This window comes from Capra hircus, chromosome 3 (genome assembly GCF_001704415.2).
Source record: "Capra hircus breed San Clemente chromosome 3, ASM170441v1, whole genome shotgun sequence".
NCBI classification, from domain to species: Eukaryota; Metazoa; Chordata; class Mammalia; order Artiodactyla; family Bovidae; genus Capra; species Capra hircus.
Window position 1 is genome coordinate 69,955,870 of NC_030810.1, and position 18,593 is coordinate 69,974,462.

Sequence of the window (18,593 nt, forward strand, 5' to 3'; positions counted from 1 at the left end):
AGCTTGTGCTTCTTCCAGCCCAGCATTTCCCATGATATATTTAAATAAGCAGGGTGACAATATACAGCCTTGACATACTCTTTTCCTGATTTGGAACCAGTCTGTTGTTCCATGTCCAGTTCTAACTGTTGCTTCTTGACCTGCATACAGATTTCTCAGGAGGCACATCAGGTGGTCTGGTATTGAAGAATTTTCCACAGTTTGTTGTGATCCACACAGTCAAAGGCTTTGGCATAGTCAATAAAGCAGAAGTAGATGTTTTTCTGGAAGTCTCTTGCTTTTTCAATGATCCAACAGATGTTGACAATTTGATCTCTGGTTCCTCTGACTTTTCTAAATCCAGCTTGAACATCTGGAAGTTCATGGTTCACGTACTGTTGAAGCCTGACGTGGAGAATTTTGAGCATTACTTTGCTAGCATGTGAGATGAGTGCAATTGTGCGGTAGTTTGAGCATTCTTTGGCATTGCCTTTCTTAGAGATTGGAATGAAAACTGACCTTTTCTAGTCCTGTGGCCACTGCTGAGTTTTCCAAATTTGCTGGTATACTGAGTGCAGCACTTTCACAGTATCATCTTTTAGGATTTGAAATAGCTCAACTGGAATTCCATCACCTCTGCTAGCTTTGTTTGTAGTGATATTCCACCATCGTGGATGTAATCACACCACTGTGATTATCTGGGTCGTGAAGATCTTTTTTGTACAGTTCCTCTGTGTATTCTTGCCACCTCTTCTTAATATCTTCGGCTTCTGTTAGGTCCATTACCATTTCTGTCCTTTACTGTGCCCATCTTTGCGTGAAGAGTTCCCTTGGTATCTAATTTTCTCGTAGAGATCTCTAGTCTTTCTCATTCTATTGTTTTCCTCTATGTCTTTGCATTGATCACTGAGGAAGGCTTTCTTATCTCTCCTTGCAATTCTTTGGAACTCTGCATTCAAATGGGTATATCTTTCCTTTTCTTCTTTGCCTTTCGCTTCTTTTTTTCATAGCTATTTGTATGGCCTCCTCAGACAACCATTTTGCCTTTTCGCTTTTCTTTCTCTTGGGAATGGTCTTGATCACTGCCTCCTGTACAATGTCGTGAACCTCCGTCCATAGTTCTTCAGGCACTGTCTATCAGATCTAATCCTTTGAATCTATTTCTCACTTGCATCATATAATCGTAAGTGATTTGATTTAGGTCAAATGGTCTAGTGGTTTTCCCTACTTTCTTCAATTTATGTCTGAATTTGGCAATAAGGAGTTCATGATCTGAGCCACAGTCAGTTCCCAGTCTTGTTTTTGCAGACTGTATAGAGCTTCTCCATCTTTGGCTGCAAAGAATATAATCAATCTGATTTTGGTATTGAACATCTAGTGATGTCCATGTGTAGAGTCTTCTCTTGTGTTGTTGGAAGAGAGTGTTTGCTATGACCAGTGCATTCTCTTGGCAAAACTCTGCTGCTGCTGCTGCTAAGTTGCTTCAGTCATGTCCGACTCTGTGGGACCCCACAGACGGCAGCCCACCAGGCTCCCCCGTCCCTGGGATTTTCCAGGGAAGAGTACTGGAGTGGGGTGCCATCGCCTTCTCCGTGGCAAAACTCTATGCAGTTTTAATTACATTAATAAACAACACAGAACAAATGAATTAAAAAAATCTAAAGAATGCAGAAAGAATGCATTAACCAATATAAAATAAAGACAAGGCTATGGCTGAAAGTGAAAGTGAAGTCGCTCAGTCATGTCCGACTCTTTGTGACCCCATGGACTGTAGCCTATCAGGCTCCTCCGTCCATGGGATTTTCCAGGTTAAGAGTGCTGGAGTGGATTGACCAGGGGATCTTCCCGACCCAGGAATCGAACCCGGGTCTACCTTCATTGCAGGCAGACACTTTACTGTCTGAGCCACCAGGGAAGTACATTCCTGTAGCTGAGAGAATTCCTCTGATCTTTATCTCCTAATGCCTACTTTAGATCTTCTTGCTCTTTCCTGGTTTCTGCAATTACCTTTTGTTTGCTCCTTCCCAGAATTTCCTGTCTGTCTGGTTCTCTTCGTCTGATGACATTATGGGGCTCACAGATCAGTCTTGCCCACTTCTAGCTCTTGGGATAAGGCAACCTATTAGAGGTTTGCAGTGACTCGGTTTCCTCTTGTATGGGATTGGGGCTGAGGATGATTTCTTGAACCTTTCATTCTGGAGACATAAATTTTTTTACCATGCTGCTCAGCATGTACAGTCTAGTTCCCAACCAGGGATTGAGCCCGTGCCCCTGCATTGGAAGCACCATTGGACCCCCAGGGAAGTCCCTGGGGGCATAAATTTTTCATGATCCCAAAGAAATAGCCAAAGCATAGTGGGTTTTGGTAATTACTCAATACTTGGAAAGGCCAGCAGAGGCTCAGCAGACCTATTTGCTTTGAGAGTAAGGATAGCCCTAATAGAGATGAGAGCAGAGTTAAATACAAACACCTAGAAGCTGTTGCTCTTTAGCTATCACTAGCAGAAGCTCTTGGGTGAGCCCTTCACCATGCCTCCTTTCTCCTTTAGACCAGGTTGTAACCAAGAATATTAGGTTTCATCTTCATAGGAGAAGCAGTCTCAATACTTTCTCGTCCAGGTCAGCCTCTGGGGATTTTGAGGAAATGCAGAACCATCTGTTTGGTATCAGATGGCCAGGAATTTCGTTGGCATGCTTTTTTCACTGAGGGAAAGGTGGTGGGAGTTCTTGGGTGTGACTCAGGAGTGAAACCTGCTGCAGGTATAGTTTACGGTTTCTGAGTATTTTAGATCACAGAGACTATAGAGCTTATCTCTAAATGTGCAACTACTGAAGCCCTTGTACTCTAGAGCCCAGGCTCCACAAGAGAAAGTTAGTCGCTCAGTCGTGTCCAACTCTTTGCAACCCCATGGACTATAGCCCACCAGGCTCCTCTGTCCATGAGATTCTCCAGGCAAGAATACTGGAGTGGGCTGCCATTCTCTTCTCCAGGAGATCTGCCCAGCCCAGGGATTGAACCCAGGTCTCCTGCACTGCGGGCAGATTCTTTACTGTCTGAGCCACAACTGGGCCTGCCATAACAAGATAAGCCAATCGCAATTAGAAGCCTGCACACTGCAACAAAGACACAGCACAACCAAAAATAAATGAATAAATAAAATTTTAAAGATCTCTAAAAAAATAGGGCTTCCCTGAGGGCTCAGTGGTAAAGAATCCACCTGCCAATGCAGGAGACATGGGTTCCATCCCTGGTCCAGGAAGATCCCACATGCTGTGGAACAGCTAAGCCCGTGCACCACAACAGCTGAGCCTGTGCTCTAGAGCGCGGGAGTTGCAACTACAGAGCCTGAGGGTCCTGGAGCCCGTGCTCTGCCACAAGAGAAGCCACCGCAGTGGGCAGCCGTGCACCGCAACTAGAGAGAAACCCTTGCCACAACCGGAGAAACGCGCACGCAGCAACGAAGACCCAGCGCAGCCACATGTAATTAGATGCCATTATTTTAAAATCTATACAAATGAAGAGACTATGGCAAAGGGTTAAGGTCTGCTGTCTAGGTGGGAAGTGCACAGGTGTTTGTTGTTTTGTTTTCTATAGGTCAACATTGTTCTAAGAACTTTTCATGTTATATTTCTCTTCGATCCTCACAACCACCCTATGAAAGAGGTATTATCATTATTTCCATTTTACTGGTAAAGAAACTGAAGCAAGAGAGGTCACAAGAAGGTTAAGAAACTTGCAGAAATAAATCTGATGAAGAAAAAGAAGACGTTAAGAAAATACCAGGCACGAAAGAGGGGCTATCACCACATATTCTGCAGACATTAAAAACAGAGACTATTACAAATTTTATACCAAAAAAATGATGATTTTGTTTGAATATATGCATTTTTAGAAAATGACAAAAGAAAAAAAAGAAACTTGCAGAGCACATTAGTGGTGGCGCTGGTCCAAACCCAGACAGTCTGCCTCCAGAGCCTGTGCTTTTAACTACCCAAGTAAAAGAACCAGAATTACTTATCCTGGAGGGCAACATTTAGAGCATGTTTAATAGTGATGGAGTCGCATGTCCATCCCCTGTGCTCCTGATAAATGCTCATGCCTTTTACACAACAACTCAAAGCAGGGACACAACTTTCATATTTGTTTCCTTGGAACTTTGTGTATAATCAAATGTATAGAAAAAGTTCTTACTGGATAGATGAATGGATTAAGAGTATTCTGGGTTTTATCTAGAAACAGGGCATTCTGTTATGAACAACTCCTGGAACAGGCCTAGGAGAGCTCCCTGCTTTAACTAATCTTTGGCTCCTGCATCCTGAGGCACACTTTATCTGCAACTCCACCCCAGGTCAGGATTCAAAGTGGTTGTTTCTACCACACCTGTCTTCCAGGGAACAATCCCAAGGCTGTATTATTTCCTTCCTGAGCTTATATTCCTGTTCTTTCTCTCCCTGTATTCCCAAGCCTAACTTCGTTTACGTGCACATTATCTTCCCTAATACAATGTGAGATGATTTGAAAGCACAGACAAGACAAGATGGTCCTTGCCATCTCTGAACTTCCCTTTCCCTCTGGCACATAGCACAGAGGTGGGAATTGCTTAAGTGTCTAATAAATGCTTATTAAATAACCAGCATAAAAACATAGAGCTTTTGATTTTAAAACCTCATTGAGGATAAAATGAATGCCTTCTCATAATATTTAAAACACTAAAAAAAAAAAAAGGAACAAACCAGTATCTTATTAGTAAACTGTGAAACAGTGAAGACATTCAGCGGGCATTCAGCTACAAGAATCACATTCTTGTTTTAAGCAAAGGCGCCAAGCCAAGCCTGCATCAAAGAGGTAGTCACAAAGAACAGGCTCTTCAACTTGTGGCTTCCATCACAAACTAAAAGCAAATTTCCCACATGCTTTTATGAAAAGGATGGCCAGCCACATATTGTTCTGTTTTTCGTTTTGTCTTGTTTTCAGGCTCAGCCATACACACAAACTAGAATCACTGTCAGTAATCTGATCTTCTAACTAAAAAGACACAGAGACTACAGAGAATGTTCAACTTTATACGATACTGAGCAGAAAACATCAAAGGCTTTATTTAACTATGAGGATTTTACTATTCACCTCTTTTGCTTGCACATACCTCATGGTACCAGAAGATGGCACTCTTCAGCTAAATTTGATGAAACCCATTTGTGCTGACAATAACTTCACGAACTATGGAAACTGGACCACAAGAGGCGGTAACAATGAACAGTTGTATAGTACTAAGTTTCAAATGATTTTCTAAGACCCACATTCTAAAAACGTATTTCAGACAATTATCAATTTCTCCTTACTTAGGAAGAAGCACAATAGTTGGGTTCTTAATTCCTGAAAATTCTCTTGAGTCTCTAGTCAGTGCCCTTGCCCATTGCCTACATCAGCTATTTTTAAGCAACTTCACCATTCTCTGCATTCTCACCGTATCGTCAACCTCTCACTCTTTCTCTCTCCTGACTTCTCTCAGACATTAACAGTGCTCATCACTCTCAGTTTCTTTCTCTCTCCTTTCACACCCTCACACGCACACACGCACCCTCTCCACTCTTCCCTTCCCTTCTGTTATCATGCACTTTACCTGCAGCATACAGTGTGCTATGTGGGCCTGTTGATGGTCCAGGCGCCTCTAATACCCCAGTCAGGAACGCACAGGTGCTTGACTGGTGTTCTAATAAGGCAGCAAGAAAGCCCATGCTCCAGAGGCTGTGAGGGCTTCTGTTTTCTGTATCTTGATAAAGATTGGTCCATCTCTGCTGCTGCTGCTGCGATACGGTTAATTAGCAAATTAGGATTTTACAAGTGAAACTTGCGGCATGTGAAGGTAGAAATGAGCTATCACTGGTGAAACTGAGAGATGTGCGTTGGCTAAAATATAAGATATTCCTACTCTTTCACAGAGAGGGAATGTTATAAGAACCAGTAGAAGTCATACCGTTGTCTTTAGGGAGGCACCTAGAGCTAAGTTCTCAACCTGTAGGGAGCTTCAGCTCACCTGAACATCTTGTTAGAACAGAGAGCTGGAGTGCACTCTCAGAGTTTCTGAATCATTAGGTTTTAGGTGGGGCTGCAGTTTTACATTTGTAGCAAGTCTCCAGGTGATACTAGTGCCGCTGCTAATCAGAGACCACATTTTGAGAATCACTGGTTCAGAATTTCTAGTTTCTTGAGGCTAATTATAAGGGTAACAGTAGCCTGCCTCTGAAATCTTTCATGAAAGTTCACTGGGCAATTAAAAGGCCAGAGTTAGAACTTTAATGGGTTTGTTGTTGTTACTGTTTGGTCGGTAAGTTGTGTCCAACTCTTTGGCAACCCCACGGACTGCAGCCTACCAGGCTCTGCTGTCTATGGGATTCTCCAGGCAAGAATACTGGAGTGGGTTGCCCTTTCCTTCTCTTGGGTATCTTCCTAGGCTAGGGATTGAACCTGTGTCTCCAGCTTGGCAGGAAGATTACTTTATCACTGAGCCACCTGATACAGACTGATTATATGAAATGTTTTATGACTGCTTATAAATAAATATGTGCTGAATAAATGCCTGTGTATATAGTAGAAATCATTTTCATTATAACCTAGTAAAAAGGTTGTGTGGCAATAGATCATACTTACCTATATCAAAATTTTCTGTGGCTACCATTATCTTTCAAAATAGAATCTAAGGAAGTGTGCATGCCCAACCTGGGGTTTAAATCAATTTCCCGGCCAAAAGGTGGAGGCAGGCCAAGAATCTACGGGTGGCTGGATGGATGAATGGATAAACAAAATGTGTTATATACACAGAATGGAATATTATTCAGCCTTAAAAAGGAAGGAGATTCTAACATATGCTACAACATGGATGAACCTTCAAGATACTATGCTAAGTGAAAGAAGCCAGTCACAAAAAGACGAACACAGCTGATCCTTGAACAATACGGGGGTTAAGGGCACTGATCCCCTCCCCAGTACAAAATCTGGGTATAACTTTACAGTCAGCTGTCTGTATCCATGGTCCTTAATCCACAGATTCAACCAACTGCAAGTCATATAATACTGTAGTATGTATTTAGTGAAAAGAATCCACCATAAGTCAACCCATGCAGTTCAAATCCATGCGGTTCAAGTGTAACTATACTGTGCTATTCCACTTACATGAGATCTTTAAAGCAGTCAAACTCACAGAAACAGAAGGTAGAACGGTGGTTGCCAGGGGCTTGAAAGTGAAAGCAGCTCAGTTGCATCAGACTTTTGTGACCCCATGGGCTGTAGCCCACCAGGCTCCTCTGTTCATGGAATTCTCCAGAAAGAATACTGGGCGTGGGTTGCCATTCCCTTCTCCAGGGGACATTCCTGACCCAGAGATCAAACCCAGGACTCTCTCATTGTACGCGGATTCTTTACTGTCTGAGCCAGCAGGGAAGCCCAAGAATATTGGAGTGGGGAGCCTATCCCTTCTCCAGGGGAACTTCCCAACCCAGGGATCGAACCATGGTCTTCTGCACTGCAGGTAGATTCTTTACTAGCTGAGCCACCAAGGCCTTGGGAGGAGGGAAAAATGGAAAGTTGCTATTTAAGGTGTATGGAGTTTCAGTTTTGCAAGATGAAAAAGTTACGGAGACTGGATGCAAAACAATGTGAATAAACCTAACACTACTGAACTGTACATTTAAAACAGTGAACGTGTGCTATGGAAATAGTAGGGTAGCTCCTCAAGAGATTAAAACCAGAACTAGCAGGTGATCCAGCAATATCAAATCTGGGTATACATCCAAAGGAAACAGAATCATTATTTCAAAGAGACAGCTACACTTCCACATTCACTGCAGTCTTATTCACAGTAGCCAAGGTTATAGGAATGACTTAAGAGTCCATGGACAGAGGAGTGGATTAAGAAAATGCGGTATATGGATACAGTGAAATATTATTCAGCCTGTCATTTGCAATAACATGAATGAACCTGCAGGATATCATGCTACAAGAAATAAGCCACAGAGGGAAACACAAATACTGGATGCTATCACTCCTGAGTGAAATATGAAAACAAATAAAATAAAAGATCATAGAAGCAAGAGAGTGGGGAAGTGGTTGCCAAAGGCTGAGAGGGTGGGGAAATAAGAAGAGGACAGTAAAGGGTACAGACTTTCAGTTATAAAATGAAGACCGTCTAAGGATCTAACATAACATGGTGACTACAGGTACAGCTGTAACACTGTATTGTATAATTTAGATCTGCTAAGAGAGTAGAACTTAATTTTTCTCACATACACCAAAAGAGTAAATATGTTAGGTAATGAATGTGATAACTAACTCGAGGGGGGATCTTTTCATAGTGTATATGTATGCCAAATCACCAGATACTTGATTTTCTTTTACCACATACTTTTTAACTATCTTACAATTTTATTTGTCAATTATACCTCAATAAAGTGAAGACAAAAAGTAATAACAAACTAAAAAGCAAACATGGTTAACATAGTAAATGTTATGTGGATTTTACCACAATTAAAAAAAACTAAAACCAAAGCAAACTCAAACCAACAAATTCCCAGCACAGTTTCTAGAAACAGTAGTATTTAAACTTGGTATCGATACTTCTTTCCTCCCATTCAAATCTGATCCAATGTATTTTGGCTTTGAAGCTCTTGGATCCTATTAGACTTTGAAAATACTTATAACACATTTGACTATGAATTCTGAATTATAACCTTCAGTCCTTTCTCATCATTATAAATATTGTTGTTTTTCCAGGGTTTTGTTCTACTTTCTTTGGGTTCTCTGTACGTTATCATGGTAACATTTATTCCCATGCCTCTAACAAATCTCTGTCCTTACACAGGTCTTTCTCCTGAATTAAATATCTAAGTGCTTTTTGGACATCTCCAATCTCCATTTGGGTAACTTACATGTACTTTATATTTAACCTTCACAAAACCGAATTCACCATCTCGTGCCTTCTTCTCCCTGAGGGTCATTCTCCTTTATTCCCTACCTCATTGAAAGGTGCCATCATCCACTCAGGCATCCAAGAGAGGGAACAAAGAGTTGTCCTAACCGCCTCCTTCTTCCTAATCCTCCCATGTTCAGCTCATCACCACGTGCCGGCGGTCAAATTATTTCCTTGATATACTTTGAAGCAATTTCTTCCCCTCCACTCCCACTGCCAAGGCTGCGGGTTAAACTCTCACTGCTCTGGGCCTGCAAAACAACGACCGTAAAACTGGTCTCCGTGTGTGACAGTCTCCTACCTGATCCAATCTCTGCCACAAACAGTGACACTCATCTGACACATAAATCTAATCACTCACTTCCCTGTCTAAAACCTTCTATTGATTCTCTGCTACCCTTAACACAACACGCATAGTTCTCTGAATTTGACTCTGCTCACTTGACCTCTATAAACTGCTCCCCATGCGCTCTGCTCTAGCCAGGCTGTTTCTGGAATGCAGCATTCATTCATATCTTTGTAGCTTTGCACAAGCCCTTTTCTGCCTGCACTGCTCAATCTTCAAAATTCAGTCCAGATATAACCTCTTCTAGAAAGTCTTCTGGAATCTTCTCAGGATTACTCAATGAAAAAATATATTGCATGGGACATATACTAAAAAATTATTAACTATTCACTGGTAATATTGGGGACATACACTAAAAACACATTATTTTGAAGTCAAATTTAACTGGGTATACTATTTTCTTTTTCCTGTTTTGTTTCATAAATCTAGCAACCCTTCTTCCAGTCTCAATTACGTTGTTGTTGTGTTGTTGTTTAATCGCTAAATTGTGTCTGACTCTTTTGTGACCCCATGAACTGTAGCCTGCCAGGCTCCTCTGTCCATGGGATTTCCCAGGCAAGAATACTGGAGTGGGTTGCCATTTCCTTCTCCAGGGGATCTTCCTGACCCAGGGATCAAACCCATGTCTCTTTTGTCTCCTGCTTGGCAGGCAGATTTTTTACCACTGAACCACGTGGGAAGCTCTTCTGGGGCTTATGTCTGTTAAGATTTGAAATAAACTTGTTTAGTAAATATTTTCCTGTGAGTTTGCAAATAAGAGATTGGGAACCTAACTCAAGTTGGCATAAAGGAAAGCCATACTTTTAAAAAGAAAAAATTAAGCTTGTACTTCAAAAGCAGTATGTTCCAAGTGAACTGGTTCTAAAAATATAGGATAACAGCACAAAGTGAACCTCTAGAACCAAACAATAATTGATTCTGAGCAAATGAAAGCTCAATGAAACCACTAGTTATGTACTGCTCTCTTACTGAAAACATGGTTCTAAATATCCTGAATTTAGTATATGTTAAGCAATACTTGAACCATGAACTTCCAGATGTTCACGCTGGTTTTAGAAAACACAGAGGAACTGGAGATCAAATTGCCAACATCCGCTGGATCATCGAAAAAGCAAAAGAGTTCCAGAAAAACATCTATTTCTGCTTTATTGACCATACCAAAGCCTTTGACTATGTGGATCACAACAAACTGTGGAAAATTCTGAAAAAGATGAGAACACCAGAACACTTGACCTGCCTCTTAAGAAACCTGTATGCAGGTCAGGAAGCAACAGTTAGAACTGGAAATGGAACAACAGACTGGTTCCAAATAGGAAAAGGAGTATGTCAAGGCTGTATATTGTCACCCTGCTTATTTAACTTCTATGCAGAGTACATCATGAGAAATGCTGGGCTGGAGGAAGCACAAGCTGGAATCAAGATTGCCGGGAGAAATATCAATAACCTCAGATATGCAAATGACACCACACTTATGGCAGAAAGTGAAGAAGAACTAAAGAGCCTCTTGATGAAAGAGGAGAGTGAAAAAGTTGGCTTAAAGCCCAACATTCAGAAAACTAAGCTCATGGCATCCAGTCCCATCACTTCATGGCAAATAGATGGAGAAACAGTGGAAACAGTGTCAGACTTTATTTTTCTGGGCTCCAAAATCACCACAGAGGGTGACTGCAGCCATGAAATTAAAGATGCTTACTCCTTGGAAGGAAAGTTATGACCAACCTAGACAGCATATTAAAAAGCAGAGACATTACTTTGTCAACAAAGGTACGTCTAGTCAAGGCTATGGTTTTTCCAGTGGTCATGTATGGCTGTGTGAGTTGGACTATAAAGAAAGCTGAGCGCTGAAGAATTGATGCTTTTGAACTGAGGGTTGGAGAAGACTCTTGTGAGTCCCTTGGACTGCAAGCAGATCCAACCAGTCCATCCTAAAGGAGATCAGTCCTGGGTGTTCATTGGAAGGACTGATATTGAAGCTGAAACTCCAGTACTTTAGACACCTGATGTGAAGAGCTGACTCATTTGAAAAGACCCTGACACTGGGAAAGATTGAGGGCAGGAGGAGAAGGGGACGACAGAGGATGAGATGGTTGGATGGCATCACCGACTCGATGGACATGGATTTGGGCGGACTCCGGGAGTTGGTGATGGACAGGGAGGCCTGGTGTGCTGTGGTTCATGGGGTCACAAAGAGTCGGACACGACTGAGCAACTGAACTGAACTGAAGCTAATGGTTTTAAGCAACAAACCATTATCTTTAGAAATTAAATCTTAAGAGACTGTAGTAAAATCTACAGGCTCTTTCATCTTTTAATGCTTACATTTTAAAGCATTTGCTCATATAATAGTCACAAAGGTTCACCAGAATGTGTCACAAGAATGATTCCTCATTATTTGCTGAGGTAGAGCCTTAGAACAAACACTCTTGATCATGGAGGAACATGCCAGAAATTTCAATATTAAAGTTGTTTTGAAAAACCTATAGAAGGAAAATTTCTCTCCCTCCTTCATCATTCTTTTTTCTTTTCTAAAGAACCCAGCAAACCAGAGTCAAACTGTATAAACATTCTTTATGGTTAGGCACAAAATAGGATTTTGCTGAAATAACAAGTGAATTAGTGATAGCTATGATCAGAGAAATCTGTATGCAGGTCAGGAAGAAACAGTTAGAACTGGATATGGAACAACAGATTGGTTCCAAATAGGAAAAGCAGTACGTCAAGGCTATATATTGTCACCCTGCTTATTTAACTTCTATGCAGAGTACATCATGAGAAACGCTGGACTGGAAGGAACACAAGCTGGAATCAAGATTGCCGGGAGAAATATCAATAACCTCAGATATGCAGATGACACCACACTTATGGCAGAAAGTGAAGAGGAACTAAAAAGCCTCTTGATGAAAGTGAAAGAGGAGAGTGAAAAAGTTGGCTTAAAGCTCAACATTCAGAAAACTAAGATCATGGCATCCAGTCCCATCACTTCATGGCAAATAGATGGGGAAACAGTGGAAACAGTGTCAGACTTTATTTTGGGGGGCTCCAAAATCACTGCAGATGGTGACTGCAGCCATGAAACTAAAAGATGCTTACTCCTTGGAAGAAAAGTTATGACCAACCTAGATAGTATATTCAAAAGCAGAGACATTACTTTGCCGACTAAGGTCCGTCTAGTCAAGGCTATGGTTTTTCCAGTAGTCACGTATGGATGTGAGAGCTGGACTGTGAAGAAGGTTGAGCGCCAGAGAATTGATGCTTTTGAACTGTGGTGTTGGAGAAGACTCTTGAGAGTCCCTTGGACTGCAAGGAGATCCAACCAGTCCACTCTGAAGGAGATCAGCCCTGGGATTTCTTTGGAAGAAATGATGCAAAAGCTGAAACTCCAGTACTTTGGCCACCTCATGCCAAGAGTTGACTCATTGGAAAGACTCTGATGCTGGGAGGGATTGGGGGTAGGAGGAGAAGGGGACGACAGAGGATGAGATGGCTGGATGGCATCACGGACTCGATGGACGTGAGTCTGAGTGAACTCTGGGAGTTGGTGATGGACAGGGAGGCCTGGCGTGCTGCAGTTCATGGGGTTGCAAAGAGCCACACATGACTGAGCGACTGAACTGAACTGAACTGATCAGAGAAAATGTATAACATATTATAACTAGCTTGGTGGAAAAAAGAAAAAGCATAACTGGGAAAATAATGGATCCTTCCCGAGCACATCTAATTAGGGTTAGTTACTGGTTGCCCTTAGTTTCAGTGAGAGCTGCCTTTAAACAAAGAAGAGCAGAACACAGGTCTTATTTCTTTACAATATCTTTTGCCAAAAATTATCCATTGGTTAGTGAAGAACATCTCAGGGCAGTAATACTAACATTCTCCAGTGATTTTCAATATTGAATTTATAAGAAATGTTTAATGACTAAATTAGACTAATTCACGTATAGTACATAACGCATATGAAATACATAGCTGATTTGTTCAAAATTGTTTGTTTTTGAAATTTATTATAAAAAGATAAAAGAGGAAAAGATGTTAATTTACAGGTAGCCAAAAGGCCCAATGACCAAGGCTGTGATTCACTGGCTACAGTATTATGAACTATACTCACCATCAAGTACTTTATGTCCTCATGACTTATTTATTTTATAACTGGAAGTTTGGTACTTTTGATCCACTTCAGCAATTTTGCCCACCTTACACCCCCTCCTCTGGCAAAGACTAATATGTTCTCTGCATCTATGAGCTGGATTTTGTTGTTATTATATTTTAGATTCCACATAAAAACATGATCATGTGGTATTTGTCTTTCTCATATCACCTAGCATAATGTCCCTGAGGTCCACCCATGTTAATCATAAATAATATTAATAAGTTTATATTAATAAAATTTAAAATAATAATCCCTTAATATGCATTTTTATTGGCTCTGATTCTCTGCTTGAACCTTGATTGATACAACTGATCATATAATGTCATGTACATAAACCTGTTCGTATAGGTCTTATCTTCCTCCTCCTACTACTACTAAGTCGTTTCAGTCATGTCTGACTCTGTGCGACCCCATAGATGGCAGCCCACCAGGCTCCGCCGTCCCTGGGATTCTCCAGGCAAGAATACTGGAGTGGGTTGCCATTTCCTTCTCCAATGCATGAAAGTGAAAAGTCAAAGTGAAGTCGCTCAGTCGTCTCCGACTCTTAGTGACCCCATGGACTGTAGCCCACCAGGCTCCTCCATCCATGGGATTTTCCAGGCAAGAGTACTGGAGTGGGGTGCCATTGCCTTCTCCATCTTATCTTCCTAGTCATATTCAAAGGTATAAATGAGATACCTTTGTGTGTCAAGTGTTAAGTATTGTATTAAGCCTTTTAATACATGAACTCATTTTATCCTTACAACCACCTGATGAGACATGTAGTATTATTAATCCCCATTTTATAGAGGCCAAATAATTTGCCTAACTTTTACAGCTAAGGAATGGCAAAGCTGGAACTCAAACCTGAATTTCATTTATTCCAAAGCTGATGCACTTTACTAGAATAAATAGGAACCATTACACACAAATGGAAGGAAAGGGGAAAAGACAGAGATAGAGATACACAGAGAAAAAGAAAGCTATGTAAACTGAGACAGATCATGATTCTTAAACGTAAGTAAACTGCTTATAACACTGTGTCAATCACCTGTTGTTCCCATCCTAGACAATATGCTCACCTTGGAGGCAATGCTCTAAGTAAGAGAGTCAGAGCAATCTTCTAAGGAAATTCTGAAGTACAAATTGTTACAGGGACAAACACTAGGGTACTTGCCCCAGGCCAAAGGAAATCAAGTTCTCTGTATTCAACAGATATGTCAAGATACTTCAGCTGCCCAAAAAATGTCTTTGTTTTTCATACTGTGGGATAAAATAAACATTTATTTTCAAACAAAACAAAAAATAGATACGTCAGAATATTGTTCAGCTTAATTGGTTAGATTCTACTTTATCCTCACAAAATCTGTGATGCAGGTAGGGCAGAAATATTTTCTGAGGCTTCCCTGGTAGCTCAGTGTTAAAGAATCTGCCTGCCAATGCAGGAAACACAGGTTTGATCCCTGGTCTGGGAAGATCCCACCTGCTGGAGCAACTAATCTCGTGTGCCACAACTATTAATATTCAGCCTAGGCTCTGAGTTCTCGAGAACTGCAACTACTGAGACCACGGGCCACAACTACTGAAGTCCAAGAGCCGTAGAGCTCATTCTCCACAACAAGAGAGGCCACCCAAGTGAGAAGCCTGCACACGGCAATAAAGAGAAGTTTCCACTCGCTGTGACTAGAAAAAGCCCACACTGTAACAAAAGCCAAAAATAAATTTTGCACCCAGCACAGCCAAAAATAATTTTTTAAAAAGAAATATTTTTCTCACCTGTACAATGGAGTTAATAGCTAGTCAATAAAATGAAGTCATTTATTCAAAGTCATGCATCACAGGAAAGGGTAAGACTAGTTTTTTGAGTCCAGGCTAGTGTTTTCTCCAATAGACTAACATGTTACGGTTGAGCTACTTATAGTCAAGAAGCTCCTCATACTTTGTGTATTGTACCATTAGTATCCAAGGTTTGAAGATATACCAATATGACTAAAGTAATGAGATATTTTCATAAGTCACAGATGAAACCAGTCCTATTTTCCAAACTTGCTCTGTTCTTTGGACATTTGTACCCTGGTGGCTCAGACGGTAAAGTGTCTGCCTGCAATGCAGGAGACCCAGGTTTGATTCCTGGGTCGGAAAGATCCCCTGGAGAAGGAAATGGCAATCCACTCCAGCACTCTTGCCTGGAAAATCCCATGGACGGAGGAGCCTGATAGGCTACAGTCCATGGGGTCACAAAGAGCCGGACATGACTGAGCGACTTCACTTTCTTTGACTTACTTCCTTTCTCATTTTAAATGCTTTTTGCCCCAATACACAGCTATTTCCTTCTCGTCAGGTTTCAATTTAAAATGCCCTCTTCTCAGGAAACCCTGTCCCAACCACTCTGGTCAAGATAGGATCCTTTGCCATTCTCTACTAAATACTGCTATTATATGCTTTCTCACTGCCCTTCTTAATATATGAAGTCAGTTATTTGTTTTTTGCTTTTATTATTCATATTCCACTTTAAGAATATAAGCTTCTTAAGACATGGACTCTGGTTAACACTGTATCAATACTCAGAATAATGACTAACATACATATTAAATATGTATGTTTGAAAATACATATTAAATTATGAAAAATAAGAAAAAAACTAGAAAAAAGTTAAAAGCTAAACTGTCAACTTTCAAAGAAAGAAAAGAACCCTCATTATTAAACTTTAGCAAACAGTATTTATAGGGCTGCTTTTGGATCTTCTGTGTCCCTTTTTAATCTTCCTTAGTTCACTAAGATGAAACTGACTGAGGATTTTAAAGGAAATCTGTTCAGAGTTTATACACAAGATACTGTAATCCTTTGGCAAGCATGTTTTCACTAAATGTGGTTTTGAGATAATGCAGTTTTATATATGTATATCCCAAACTGAAAACCAGCCATCTTATTATATGCTCCGTTTCAGTTCATTCCACTTAAGAGAACAGTCTATGCCATAATACAAAGGGAGAGAGATAATCAGTTTAGACTCCACATTTCAAAACGGGAATTTACTAAGACCAGACCAAGTATGTGTGGATAGTGCCATAATTTAGGAGAAGACCAGACAATTACTTAGGCAGCTATTGCAAACCTGTAACCCGGGGAAAGCAAATTTAAAAGGAATTGCATTTCAAGCCAGTAAGAGCTAATTCAAACATTAAAAAGAAGTATAGTCTGTGCAATATTAAACTTACATGAATATACATAGCCATGGTTTTTCCTCTAAACGTTCCTCCTTTTAGAGTCTGCATATATGCAAGAATGTTTTCCTATTCTTTTACTTTCAATCTATCTGCATCTTTATATTTTAGATGTGTATCTTATATAATTGCTTTTAAATTTTAACACAGTCTGACGATCTTTGTCTTTTAACTGAAGCATTTGGTCCCTTTATATTTAATTTAATTACCAACATGTTTGGGTTTAGATATACTACAGTCAGTGCCATGCTAAGCCACTCATATTTGCTTCAGAAATGGAGTATTCATTCTCTTAGCTGCTGAGCACATAGGGAGTCAACAGGTCTCAGCTGAATCCTTCTTTGGGACTTGCCCTCAGCTGGAATACAGCCTTATCCAAGGTCATATCCGCTTTAAGGAAGTTGGGAGAGGATGGAGAATGGTATCCAATGATTAGTCAGGGAGAGGGGTATAAATGCCTGCATCTTTGCAAGGGCATCCAAGTTCCAGGTTCCCTGTAGAATCAACTGAGGCTTTTATTACCACTGCATTGCAGTTTAAATTTCTTCAGGTCTATCTTGCTTCTTCACTCCCTCACAGATGTTAATCTCAAAAGACCATCGCAACAAACTTCCTTTGGGCAAATCTTAGTCTCTGAGTCTGTTTCCCAGGGAATTTAATTTGTGATGTCTATCATCTTATTATGTGTTTTCTACTTCTGCCTGTTATGTTTCTTTTTCTTGACCTTCTTGCTGTTTTTAGGACTGAGTATTATTTATCCCAATTTTCCTACATTAGTTTGGAAATGATGTGCTCTTTTTCTATTCTAGAGGGTATCCTAGAAACAATAAAATACATAATTGAATTAGCAAGTCTAAAGTTAATTAATACTTTTCCCCTACTCTGCAATACGATAAGGATTTTAAACATTTTAACTCCGTTTACCCTTTTCCCTATTTATGTGTAATTGTTTTTTTGTCTTTCTTTTTTATGTTTTAAATTATGAAAGTATGATAACACATTTATAGGAGACTGGGAACTTACAGAACAAGGTTACATATAGTTCCACTATGTATTACAATTACTTTTTTAAGCAGACAAATTAAGAGTTTTAGTTGGAGTTTTAATATCAAACTCTTAAAAATTAATAGAATGGATATACAGAGAAGTAGAATATAGTAGACCTAAAAAGCACTATGAACCAACTCAACATAATTAAGATTTATACAAATTTCACACAACGGTAGGATACAAAGTCTATTCAAGTTCCCACATTATAAACTAGGAGACACTGGAACATATCCAGGGACATAAAACAAGGCGCAAAAATTTCATGGTCTAAAGGTACTGAAATCATACAGAGTCTGTTCTCTTATCATTGTGAAATTATGTTAGAAATCAGTGTCAAAAGATATTTGAAAATAATCCATATCTTTTCAAGTGGAATGTGACATTTACCAAAAGAGTTCTTTGACTTAGCCACTGAAAGCCTCAATATAAGAAGACTGAAAAAAACAGAGTTATTGCAGAGAAGAAAGCATTTAAATGAGAAATTAATATAAAAGATATTTTAAAAATCCATGCATTTGGAAATTAAATGTCCACTTTTAAATGACAGATGTTTCTAAGAAGCCATAACAAGGAAAACTAGAAAATATTTGCAAAGAATAAAAATGAAAAGAGAATTTACCAGAATTTGTTGCATGCAGCTGAAGCTATTCAATGCAATTAAACATAATATGGAGTCTTGAATAAGGTATGAAACAAATAATGGACACTAGCATAAAATTTTGTGAAATTTGAACAAAATCTGTACTTTAGTTAATAATACTGTATTACATTAATTTCTTCTCTTTTTTATCTTATTTTTACAACATAGTATTTCTTTATAGGCTCAGAAATGGATTAAAAGTTTCAGTTCAGTTCAGTCAATCAGTCCTGTCCGACTCTTTGCAACTCCATGGATTGCAGTGTGCTAG

The 18,593-nt window shown here is 39.9% G+C and overlaps 1 protein-coding gene across 3 annotated transcripts in view; it reads right to left on the minus strand.

The window, feature by feature from the left end:
• FAM69A (family with sequence similarity 69 member A) overlaps nucleotides 1-18,593 on the minus strand; it is a 126,139-nt gene that overhangs the window by 14,931 nt on the left and 92,615 nt on the right. Inside the window, exon 1 of one of the 3 annotated variants that reach the window (XM_018045767.1) lies at nucleotides 5,601-6,172. The exons of the other annotated variants lie outside the window; for them this stretch is intronic. Within the exon in view, the coding sequence (XP_017901256.1) occupies nucleotides 5,601-5,609 (9 nt within the window). The 5' untranslated portion in view covers nucleotides 5,610-6,172. Of the gene's footprint in view, nucleotides 1-5,600; nucleotides 6,173-18,593 lie in introns of those variants that run through there. 3 annotated transcript variants of the gene reach the window in all.